Consider the following 13,514-nt stretch of genomic DNA (forward strand, 5'->3'; position numbering starts at 1 on the left):
TAAAGAAAAACTAACAGGTCTGTGAGAGCCGGAATTCTTACTAGTTGGTAGGTGATCAAATACTTATGTCATGCAATAAAATGCGAATTAATTACTTAAAAATCATACAATGTGATTTTCTGGATTTTTGTTTTAAATTCCGTCTCTCACAGTTGAAGTGTACCTATGATAAAAATTACAGACCTCTACATGCTTTGTAAGTAGGAAAACCTGCAAAATCGGCAGTGTATCAAATACTTGTTCTCCTCACTGTAAGTTCTACGGCCTGTACTGCATCCAGAGTGCCGGGGTCAACATCCGCCTGGTGGTGATGAACAACGTGTTGCCCAGGGCCCTCCAGATGCACTACAAATACGACCTGAAGTGCTCCACCTACAAACGCCACGCCTCGTGCAGGGAACGCGCCAAGTTCTCACCCACCTTCAAAGACCTGGACTTCCAGGAGATGCTTGAGGGCCTGCACTTTGATGGCGACACGTACAGTGCATTAATGAAGACACTGCAGAGGGACTGCAGGGTGAGGCCACTCGCAGTAGATTCACTTACTTATTGATATTGCATATTCAAAACATGAAGGCTAGTCAAATGTGTGTTGTTAGAGGGACATTTTAGTTCCTTCAGTAGCATTTGGTTGGATATTTCTCATTGAACTTTGAACCCACATTGGCAATAATGTTACATAAGGATGACTGGCCTCTTCTACATCACCTTGAGCCCTTCTGAATGACTGCATTATTACTCAACAGAGGAACTGGACAGAGGCAGAATAACAATCACCCAACACAACGTGGTAGGTAGGCAGCAGCACAGTAAGGTAACTCAGGCATTGTTAAGGCCTTTGTTTAGAGGAGTTATAGTGTCACATCAGTGATGGTCAGAAGCAATGTTCCCTCTAAGCTGTGCACGAGATTGAACTTCACTCAATTTTATACAGTTTTCCCCTTTAGTTAGCACTATCAACATTTCGCTCTACTGTGGGAATTGTGATTGAATCAATGCAATATTAGCCACGTACACAGACCAGTGCGCCATAACCAATCTTCTTCTATGGTATGATGGCATTCTCAACAATTAGATGTGCAATCCGCCACCTACTGTGCGGGTGCATAATATGGATCCCAAAAATGGAAATAATGTGGGTAAAAATAAATCAAATATCATACAAACTATCAAAAAAGAAATTAACAAAATCAACCTGCTTTTCTGTAAAACACTAATACTAATCAGGTCCCTACACAGGTTCAGAAGACTCCTGTGAGGGCGGGACATTTCCTAGAGACATTAGTCCTTACAGTGCTTCTGCAGTGCTTCTGCACTCCAAAAACGTATCGGCTGCAGATAAAATGACAATTGTGCTGTACAATTAATAACTGTGGCTATAAATGCCACAAAATCCATATTCTTTACAATGGGTGTATCCAGATCACTCGATTTACTTAAAACACTAACAACTGGTTGCGATGCATCCACCGCCATAGCTTCAACACGGTTGCCTCTTGACCTTTGACTCTCTTCACTGCCTCCACATAGGAGAACCGCTACACAGCTCTGATCCTTGACACCTCGAACCTCCTTCACCCTAACAGGGCACTCAAGAAAGTCCGGAATATGATCCCCACCACAGTTGCAACATTTTCCATTCACCGATTCTTCAATACCATACTTCTCCCGTCTGCAAACACTTCACACGTGCCCATATCCTTTACAATTCCCATTAAAGCACAATTGTGAGTCCATGCAGCTTATTATGTGACTTGTTAAGCACATGTTTACTGATGAACTTATTTAGGTTTGCCGTTATTGTGTGTAGGCCAGCGACAAAACAAAATGTCATCAATTTTAAACAACATGTAATCAAGTTTAAATTCAGGCTGTAACACAGTTGGGGGGGGTGTGAATACTTTCTGAAGGCAATAAGTCCTATCATCAATTATACTATTTAGGCCTACAAAGCATTTGCAAATTCATCAACAGTTATTGTTTCAATTCAACCCAGGGTTCAATTTAGATCTTTGGTTGAGATGGAGACATGAATCCAACATATCAATTTGTAGACAAACTGGAAATGAATTACAACACAACCAAATATCAACATTTTGAAGGAGATCTTCTGCTTGGATAGTTTCATCTGTGCCACTGACTTAGTCTGGCTTGAAATCTCCGTCTCAACCAAAAATCTAAGTTTAAGAATAGGACTAAATCAAATTAAACTTTAAATGCACTTTAAATAAAAGTTTGATTTAGTCCTATTCTTTAACTTTGATTCTTGGTTGAGATGGAGACGTGAATCCAACATGTCATTAATTTGTAGACAAACTAGGAATAAAGCCAGACTGGGTCATTGGCACAAAGATACATCTCCTTCAAATGTTGATATTTGGTTGCGTTGACAACCAAACACAAATAGCCTATTAACTTGTCGACAAGTTAACAAATTATAAATTGGATTCACGTCTCCAAATGAACCAAAAATAAACGTTTAAGAATAGGATTGTGCCAGTTGCTCAGATTAATGTATCCAAGGATTAGATATCCTTTAAATGTTGATATTTGGCTGTGTTGTCAACCAAACACAATTCAATAATACTTTTCTAATACAGTCAATAGCCTAAAGTTAAAGCTATCTTACAAACTAATTTAACAGTATTTATTCAACTTTAAAATGAGTAACACATCCATTGCTACATTTTGAGGTTAGCCTACTGTAACTATAACTGTCTTCTTATGTAATCATAGAAAGCATGCATGTTCAAGGTGGCATGCAAAGGTCGCAGGTCTGTGGAGATCTTCAGAATTGCTATAATAATCTGTGCAGAATCTCAAACATCATTGATCACTGGCACTATGTACTTTTAATGTAATCTCAACTGCAATCCAGGTAATTTGGTTGTGCTATTAGATTAAGCACAGTGATAACACATTAAGTTGTTGTATAAATAAAAAATATCTGACATTGTATTCCCATTTGAACTTTGTACTTTTAAATGATTGAAAGCATAGTGATAACACATTGGGAATTCAACAAACATCTGGCTGTCATTTTGAGTGGCTGAATAAAGGTTGAAATCTCAATGGTCAACATCTCAACCAAATAAAACCCAAATTTCCATGTTGAAATGATGTGGTGTGCCCAGTGGGTCCTCACTCTGATTGTACACCGCACCACTTCATATACACCAGACCTCACCCACTCCTTATCCACCTTAGCATCCTTATACCTTTCAAGGCTCACCCCTTGATGGAACCAACATTTTGTTCTGTTAGACAGTGATGGAGTTATTTATCTCTGTTGTCCATTGTAACTCTTCCCACTGTCTCCTCAGTGATAACCATTGTGACTCCAGTGCAAATGTGGCCCTGGATGACACTGTCCTCTCTCCCCATACCCAGGGCAGCCCAGACTCTACGCAATGTCTACTTCGTGGGTGTACAAGATACACTATGCATTTAGTTAGGAGTCATTATCTGTTTAATAGTGTCTATGACATCATCACTTCTGCTTGTCTCTATAATATCATAAATATTCCATGCCCTTTGTAAGGTCACTGATTGTGTCGCTCTGTGACATCATCGCTAACTTAACTCCTATGTATGACATCACTAAGATGTATTTAGACATTTTCCGTATATTACCAATCCTCTCTGAAATCCCTGTTTGTTTGGTAATCTATGACATCTCCAACATCTCCTCTCAGTTACATCTCTGATTTTCAACCTCTTATGTTCTAGTGAAGACGGGTGGAAGAAGATGAAAAGTCCCTTCCCACAGCATCACTAAATAGATAACGATCTCTTTAAGCATCAACTGCACATAAAAACGCTATTATGACAGTGCCCTAATACAGACTGTCCTGCCTTTTGAAGTCATGACCGGCACTGTAAAGCACCTTTCTCCTGCTACCGTACACTTTGCTGCTACTTTAAAATCAGGGACAATCCTAAGGTTTTCGAATGGAGATTACTAGCAACAGTCACCTTGTGGAACATGCCAAATCACTTCTATTCAATGCTTCTCTAGCAAAGCTCTATTTGTATGCACATCCATGTGATTGATTATGGATTTTAATGTTGAAATATCACTAATAACAATGTTCAAATCTCTGAGGCTGGATTCCTGAAAAATTAAATATGTAAATGTTATTTGATTAAATAGGAAGCATTAAAAAAAATGTATATACATGCATAAAGATACAGAATTTTATGAAAATAAATCTAGAATAGTACAAGAAAATACTGTATTGAGCAAATGCTTTAGTTACATGACATACTTTTGAGACCCCATAAATCAACCCATTAAGTCATATCACAATCAGTGTAGTAGACCTTGGACACCAGGGAACACACAATGTAGTGGGGACTTAAGGCTCGCACACATCGCACCGAATGTGGTTCTAGCGTTCGTCTGCCAATCGTTCAGCACGCTGTGTTTTAGGGACCACCCGCTGTACATGTCCGACTGACAATTTTTTTCTGGCGATTCTACATGTAAAATTGATTCGCAGTCGTTTCGCAAATTACATTCAGACGTGCTAAATAGTCCTACTCTTGGCCAGCAAACGCTATCGGTGTGTCTGAGCCCTTAGTTGCCAATCAATGTTCCATGCATTGAATTAGTCAAGATTGTAAAACAATGCCATGGTGAAAGAATACCATCGAAGGCTTATGTTATGTAGCTAAAGACATGTGATTATGCCATATCACGAAGTGTCTTCCTTTCATGATCACACATTTTATAATGCATTTCATATAGGTGTAGGCCTATTAATGATCAGTCATGATTGCACATTTTATTTGTTTTAAAATGATGTATTTCAAGATCAAATGTTTTTTTTTTAAATGTACAGTTGGCATAATATGTATATTGTATTTAAAAATAATTAGTCTTCTATAAATATAATTTGTCGGTCAAATAAAATCTGATTTTATGCAGTAGCATTGTATGTATCCATCTCTAAATTCTCCATCCCTTAAAGGATCGCATTATCATTGCCATGCCCATAAATGATCAATAGGGGGCACAGTGTGTATAGAATTACTGATCTCTGTTTCTTTCCTCATCGAGGATTATGTTATGATAGATGCAAACGCTATCAATATTCCATATAGAAGCTTTTTCAGTGAAAACTAAACATAGAAAATATATACATTTTATCTGTTCATGTAAGTAAGTTTAAAAAACATGGGCTTGAATGGGGACTCCCGTTCTATTAATTCTATCAAGGCTATCAACATATCTGTGTATTTTTTATCCTATCAGATAACCGAAATTCAGATAGATAATCTTAGAAAAACTGGGCCCTGGTGATTCACAGCCAAGTCCTCCTGGGTCACGGCTTAAGAATGGGCTGTTGTGGCTTCAAACGTTGTTTTCATTATCTGGAGATGCACAGGAAAATTCAAAAGGCTTCTGGTGGATCACAGTTTGGAGACCACTACATTTATACACACCAGGGAATCTCACTATTACACTCTTCTATGGACATTGCAGGCCAATGCTATCAATATACTCTGTTTGAAAACAATGAACCCATCCATGATTTTCAAATGCAGAAACGCAACAGCTGACATCAAGGAAACATACAACAGGCTATCAACATACAGTGCATTCGGAAAGTATTCAGACCTCTTGACTTTCCCCACATTTTGTTACATTACAGCCTTATTCTAAAATTGATTCGTTTTTTACACCTCATCAGTCTACACACAATGACAGAGCAAAATGCTTTTTTTTCTTCTTTTTTTGCATTTGTATTAAAAATAAAAATCTGATTACATTTACATAAGTATTCAGACCCTTTTCTCAGTCATGTGTTGAAGCACCTTCAATTGAAGCACCAAATCAATTGAATTTAACCACAGGTGGAATCCAATCAAGTTGTAGAAACATCTCAAGGACGATCAATGGAAACAGGATGCACCTAAACTCAATTTCGAGTCTCATAGCAAAGGGACTGAATACTTACGTAAATAAGATATTTCTGTTTTTTATTTTTAATACATTTGCAAACATTTCTAAAAACCTGTTTTCGCTTTGTCATTATGGGGTATTGTGTGTAGATTGATGAGGGGGCAAAAATGTTTGCCCAAACAGCAATCAATCCAGGAGTAGAAGCACTGAATCAAAATTGTAGCCTGTTGATAACATGTCGGTAGGGGTGGTAATGGTTGAGAAAAAAATGGTTGAGTGGATGATGAGTTTCCTTTTATGTTTCACTTCCCAGGTATGATTCATGCAGTTTCAGTGTGGATTAGGCCCTACTTTGAATTATAAGGAGTGTGTGATTGGCAGGAGTGAGTAGGCTTTGTTTTACCTTACATATTACTGAGCTGACATTCAGTTTCTGTACAATTCACTGGGGAGTGTGGACATCCTAACGGTAAGTGGGCTATATAAGTGTACATTTGAGGGGTGACTCATGCCCTTCGGCAGAACTCACCTACGTATGGTCACGTGGTAGTCTACAGCGCCGTGCGTGACTCACCTGCAGTTTCAACGCCACGCCCATACCTGCAAAAACCAGGAAACGCAAAGCATTGCCGCAAAACTAACTGCTTTTTTCTTACTTCAAAACTCACCTTCTGCTGGTGTACTATCATATTAGGTTTTTAATTGTGGTTTTCAATCGCAAAAGACCAAATATCCAGAATTTCCAATAGGTAAGTCAAACTTCGAAACTGCCTTTCGTAACGTAGTGTATAATCTCTCAGTTTGCTTCTCTTGCCTTATTTGGGTATTGACCATTGTTCACAGTAGCCATATCATTCGTTATTCGTTATTTCTAAAGTAAAACCTCAAACTTCTGAAGATATAGTACAATTATAACTGGTCAAGCTTGGGCGGCCTCAGTGTTTGTCCTTTGTAGCCCATTCACGAGGGCTATTATGTTACAGAAACGTCACGATTTGGCCTACATTCTGAGGAGGCCTCAACTCAATGTTACTAACTTACTGAACCATTTCCATTTGTTTATGTCTAGTAGTTGACCTATTCATCCACTCTTGCTTTTTGGGATACCCAAAAAGAGAATTATTATACTGATTATAATTCTGTAAATATTAACTGGTGTCTTTGAGTGTGGCTATGGGTGTTTCTAGCCCTTGATCATGACTCAGTGCCGTTGTGTTACACACACAAGTCATTGGATGAAAGCCTCTTCTGTATGGGGGAGTTTGCCGAAGCACATTAACGCGCATTGCTTGCGTTACGTTTTGGAAGCATAAGTATGGAACCAGATAGTACGTTCAACCTTTTGGCAGCTATCGTTAGGATAGTAAGAAAAGGCATGCATGAATCGTCAATGTGAAATTGAATCAGTGAACATACAAACACCATGTTACGATTACGGACTTACATTTTAGTCTTGAACAAATCTTGCGTTGCAATTCTGACGTACAATAATACTTTTCAGAGTTTTGTCAGTTTCATCTCACCAACAACAAAACATGTACACCAAATGTCCTGTGAGGAGTGCTACGCGAACAAGTATAACAGTAAAAAAAAATGTAAATGGTCAGGGAAAGAGGTATCCTGCCTGTTTCAAAGTTAAAAGTCTCTATTACTCCTCAGTTGAGTTTTCTTCACATTTAGGTTGCTAATGTAATGGATTTGTTGGCCAAGTCTAGATAGCACTAGCTGTATTATGCCTACAACAGTGAAGTTTCATTCCGCTAGGTGTATCTCTACAGACGTGGACATCCCCATGCATGCATCTTATCAAAATATGAGTAATTCAATATTGCACCATCCCATTCTCTGGGCTCTTTCTGCAATCTTAACCAGTAGTATATACCAGGAATAACGAAACAGAACATAATAGATATTTGGTGAATATATGAATTATGTATGACCACTGGAGTCTTTGCCACTCAAAATATTGAAAAAAATATATATATTTTGACATTTATTTCATCACTCAATCTTGCCAAAGCATATTCTGTAGGAGGGGTTAATATGAATTTAAAATCATTTTACATGATTTGTATGAATCGGGCCATGAACATACGGCCTTTGAAATTAACTAGGGAGAGGTTCAACAGAGGCTATGTCTGGCATAAACTTATTCCCACACTTTACAATAAGTCTGTTGCAGTGGTCTTAGGTAGTCTCCGTATAGGCTATTCCCTCCATCGTGACACTGCTGCCCAGTTGAAGAGCTTGTTATCTGCTTGCAGCAGCACCATGCGCCTTTGGAAAAGCACCCCTCAGCCTCAGAATATGCCCTTCTAGAGGCATGCAGCCATAGTCATTATACCCTAATGTAGGCCTACTAGCCAGAAAAAGTGCAGAGCATGCATGATGTGTGTGTCTCATATTCCAACATTTTAACATTTAATTCATCCTCCATTTAGTTCAGTATGTCATTCATTCTGTAATTTGCCTGAGTTGCAATAGGAACTAAATCAAAGAGAATAGAACAGTCTTATCCATTTGTTTATTGAAATCCATGTGTGTATTCAAAATCATCTAAATTCTTCAAAGGTCTTTAGCCAATCATTTTAACAATTCAATGTTTAATTTAGGCCTATCCAAATAAAATAGGACTTCAACTTTTAGGTATTGCAATTTAGGCTATCGTTTTGGGTACTGGTGTCTTGTGGAGTAATTTTAACTCTATTTGTGTTTTATAACTGTTTTTATAGGCTTCCCCTTAAAAAGAGGTCCTAGCTCACAGGCCTCAAAATAAATAGCTTTGTGAGTAGTGTGTGACCCTAGGGTGGCAACACATTCTAATTGATTTCAATGGGTCTTTCTCCATTCTGATTGTTTTATACTGTTTTATACTGTACTTCAACCAAAAATATTTTTTTATACATTTCCTGCACTCATTTGAGAATTTCCACACTGCCACGTAGGGCTGCATGATATAGGCAAAAAAAATCTAGGCCTTATTTTCTAACACATTTAAGTCATCATTCATTTAACACATGGGTGAACTGTTGGGATCATGGAACTAGAATGATTATTCTAAATTTATAGTTACAATATAATAGTGGGCACTATGAATAGTGTTTGACATGATAATGATTGAAAATGCCAGGGAGGAGTTATTGTGATAGGGTAGGAAACAGTGTTGATAAGAGTTTCCTAGGGGAACCAATAATCTTTGGCCACAATGAATGATTTCACTTTGCTACATGAAGTAGCTAACATTCTTTCTTTGCGTATTCGGCTTTGATTTAGAAGATACTGTTGCACAAACAACATGCTGATTTAGGTCTACACCATCACTGGTATTATCAGGCTGTATAGCTAATTACATTTGCTCTGACTCGATACATTTTATTAGCTAGCCAGCTAACTAGCGATTAGCATTGGTGGCTAACAAGATTTAGGCCCAACTTCCTAAGAAAAGACAAACTAGCTGTTTTGCAGATGTAAGAAACACAAACAAATAGTGTAATTTATAGAACACTAGTGAATTTATATTAAGAAGCAAAGTGAAAACTGCATCATTGTCATCAATATTGTTGCATGTGCTAGACTGAACGCAAGTGTCTCAGTCTGGAACAACAAATGCTCTTGAGTGCCGGGGCGGGACTAGGTCTGTGTGGAAAAAGAGGCTGGAGAGAGATGACTTAAGTAGCAAAGTAAACTATAAAAATGAACGTTACACACAGTGTATTACATTTTAACAAACCAAACATTCAAATAGTGTTAGAGGGTAAAGTAAAAACCCAAACCGGTTCGTGCATCAATACTGGTATATCGTAAAAATACGGAATACCGCCCAGCCCTAGAGTATTTGGCTGTTTTGACTTCCAGGGCCAATTCCCCTTTTTAACAGAACATCAAATCAAACTGTATTCGTCACATGCGCCGAATACAACAAGTGTAGACCTTGGACTATAAGGAGTAATGTTAGACTCCTTTAGTCCATTTATTGGGCTATGGGTATGTCTAACCCAAAGCACCGAGACCTTATTCAGAATAGCAAATCCCAGTCAAAACATCCCTTTGTGATAAGGTTCACAACAACCATGTGGAGAAGAGATATATTGAGATATATCATCTCCTTTTACTCCATTTCTTTATTTCAGTCTACATGCCCAGACTATGTTTGTAAGAACTGAATGTATGTTTTAATGTGAGGCCTTCTTTGATCGGAGTCATGACCAGTTCTGAATGCTGCAGGTTTAGGCATTTGTTTTACAATGAGATTCATCACCATTCATCGTGATTGTAGTATCTGGGATCTACATCTGTTTATATTCGTTACTATGCAGTTACTAAGCAGTGATGTATTACGGCAGTGTTACGTTACTACACCTAATAGGAAATGCACATGCGCACCATGGTGCCGCGAACTGTAGAGCTCGAGAGGTTTTGACTAAACGAAAACTAACTGTACTCCCGTCTCCTGCCTGGTCATTTCTCCAAAACACAAATATTACAATGGCAATGAGGTGATTAAACTTCTTTAACGGACATTGCTTGAAGGGAAGAATGTTGCGTGAGTAATGAAACTCAAAATAATTATGTAATTCGTCAGTTTTTTATTTTCTTTCGCCAGTAAAAAAGGCTAAGCACTGCTAGTAGGTACAGTGTTCAGGAGCTGCCAAGTAGCAAGACTTTTGGAGTCCAGAATAGCGACACTGCCCTCTGGTGGTTAAATAAAAAAAACTGTCATTGAACTGGAGAGCACCCACAAATATCTCAGAGCTGAGGTCATTTTTGGGGCTCCTGAACTATTACGGAAAGTTTGTGGCAAACTTGTCCACATTGTTGCATCCGCTTCACCAACTGCTGCAGGCRGATACAAAGTGGAATTGGTCCCCACAATGCGAAGAAGCATTCAAGACTTGCAAACAGCYTCTGCTAAAGAGTAAGTGGCTTGCCCACTACAACACAGAGATGAAGCTGAGACTCGCGTGTGATGCATCTCCATACGGAGTAGGAGCCGTCATCTCACATGTTCTATCGTCAGGTGAAGAACACCCTATTGCATTTGCATCACGGACTCTATCACCAAGTGAGAAAAATGATGCTCAAATTGAGAAGGAAGCCCTGAGCATAATATTCGGAGTGAAGAAGTTTCACAAATACCTSTACGGAAGGAAGTTCCAACTGCTGACCGATCACAAGCCTCTGTTGGCCATCCTTGGACAAATCAGCTATACCAACCCTTGTTGCACTTCGAATGCAACGTTTGGCTCTGATATTGTTAGCCTACGACTACGAGATTGAGTACAGACGATCCAGTGATCACGCAAATGCAGATACACTATCAAGACTACCATGCAATAGTGACTCCGACAGTGAAGATGACAGAGCAGTCCTCCAGATCTCTCTCATTGACGAACTGCCCATATTTACTTCAGACATAGCAGAGGAAACGAGGAAAGATCCAGTGCTTTCCAACGTCTTGGACTTAACATTAGGCGGTTGGCCAAATTTCGTAAATGACGATAACCTTCGTCCATTCATCGACAAGAAAGACCAGTTGTCCACTGATCAAGGATGTGTTCTGTGGGGATCAAGGGTGGTGGTACCTCACAAATTCCAGAGGAGACTGCTATCTGACCTGCATGAGGGACATCCAGGGATAACTCGAATGAAAGCACTCGCTCGCAGTTATCTGTGGTGGCCTGGACTGGATCAGGACATTCAACAGCATGTAGGCCACTGCTCACCTTGTGAAGCTGTTCACAACAAGCCTGCTGCTGCACCTCTTCATCCATGGTCCTGGGCTGCTACACCTTGGGAACGCATCCACGTGGATTCCGCCGAGATTGACAAGCAACATTTCCTTGTTGTCGTCGATGTCCATTCCAAGTGGATGGAAGTGTTCCCTACTCAACTGACCACAGCTGAGAAGACCATCAATCTTCTCAGACACCTGTGGCATCCTTTGGACTAGTCAAGGAGCTCGTATCGGACAATGGCCCTCCTTTCACTTCAAACGATTTTGAAATGTTTCTCAAGAACAACGGAGTAAGGCACATCCTGTCACCACCTTACCATCCGGCATCAAACGGAACAGCGGAGAGAGCCGTGCAAACCTTTAAGAAGGCCTGGACTAGACTCGAGGTTCAGTCTTACCGTAACACACCACACACAGTAACGGAATGTACACCAGCTGAACTGTTTGAGACGCCAACCACGTACCCACCTGACATTGTTGAAACCAGACTTGTCAAGCACTGTGGCAAAGCACCAGCTACAGCAGAAGAAAGCTCATGACAGACACTCAAAGACTGTCAGAGAATTCAAAGAGGGAGAGAGGGTGATGGTACGTGATTTCAGACACCCCAAGCGCCTGTGGAACTCAGGTGTGATCTTGCAACGCAYAGGACCTTTGACTTACCAAGTCCAAATTGGTCATCGCCAGGTCAACGTTCATGTGGATCATCTGCTACGGTCCAACGCCCCAGCAGAGACACGCCGAGAGAACAAGAACAATAACGACCCCCAGTACTATTCTCCTGACTGTGGACGTACGGGAGAGACAGAGCKTGACCTTCCACCCGAACCTGGCCCACCACCGGAAGCCCAGGAGGAGCAGAGATATCCTATTCGACAGCGAAGGGCACCTCAAAAGCTTGACCTGTGAGTTGAGCTGTTTAAGGAGGTAAGACAGTAAAACAAACAAAAACTGTAATATGTCCTAGATAAAAGGAAAGAAAAATGACATTACCTGGGTTAGTTATTAGGATACAAACTCCATCTTTGGTTAGAATAATCCCATGGATTTGTGCTGGGCTCAAAGTCTGCTTCAACCCAGTAGTTGAAAGATGTTTAAGAATGCATTGTTCAGATATTGCATTAGTAGTTCCCTAACATTTACCTTGTTCTCTGGGAGTTAAACACTATGGGGGAGGAGTGTAGTATCTGAGATCTACATCTGTTTATATTAGTTACTATGCAGTTACTAAGCAGTGATGTATTACGGCAGTGTTACGTTACTACACCTAATAGGAAATGCACATGCGCACCATGGTGCCGCGAACTGGAGAGCACGAGAGGTTTTGACTAAACGAAAACTAACTGTACTCCCGTCTCCTGCCTGGTCATTTCTCCACAACACAAATATTACAGTTATAGCTTCAGCTTTACTATCTGTGTGCATTCATTTACTAAATTATTTCCTAAAATCACTGCACGCTTTATTTAGATTAGTTCTCAACTGTGGGATGTTGACTGTCTCAGTGATTATTCAGGGTCAGGGACATCATTACGTTAACTGGTCTCAAAGCATTTTGTATTATTCTGTACGTAAATCCGAGTCACTCCATTTATCCTGAACAAAAATATAAATGCAACAATTTCAGCGTTTTTACTGAGTTACAGTTCATGGGGTGGCAGGTAGCCTCGTGGTAAGAGCGTTGGTCTAGTAACCGAAAGGTTGCAAGATCGAATCCCGAGCTGACAAGGTAAAAAATCTGTCGTTCTGCCCCTGAACAAGGCAGTTAACCTACTGTTCCTAGGCCGTCATTGAAAATAAGAATTTGTTCTTAACTGGCCTGCCTAGTTAAATAAAGGTACAGAAATAAATAAGGAAATCCATCAATTGTAA

At 39.7% G+C, this 13,514-nt stretch overlaps 2 protein-coding genes across 2 annotated transcripts in view; both read left to right on the forward strand.

The window, feature by feature from the left end:
• LOC111964515 (phosphatidylinositol 4-phosphate 5-kinase type-1 beta-like) overlaps positions 1–1,000 on the forward strand; it is a 9,100-nt gene extending 8,100 nt beyond the window's left edge. Inside the window, exon 6 of the mRNA XM_070443476.1 lies at positions 257–1,000. Within this exon, the coding sequence (XP_070299577.1) occupies positions 257–553 (297 nt within the window). The 3' untranslated portion in view covers positions 554–1,000. The remainder of the gene's footprint in view (positions 1–256) is intronic.
• A 5,454-nt stretch (positions 1,001–6,454) lies between these two features.
• The window catches only part of LOC111963992 (tight junction protein ZO-2), a 35,801-nt gene continuing 28,741 nt past the window's right edge, over positions 6,455–13,514 (forward strand). The window contains exon 1 of the mRNA XM_023987619.1: positions 6,455–6,657. The gene's annotated coding sequence lies outside the window, so the exon portion shown is untranslated. The remainder of the gene's footprint in view (positions 6,658–13,514) is intronic.

Source organism: Salvelinus sp. IW2-2015, linkage group LG5 (assembly GCF_002910315.2).
Source record: "Salvelinus sp. IW2-2015 linkage group LG5, ASM291031v2, whole genome shotgun sequence".
NCBI lineage: Eukaryota > Metazoa > Chordata > Actinopteri > Salmoniformes > Salmonidae > Salvelinus > Salvelinus sp. IW2-2015.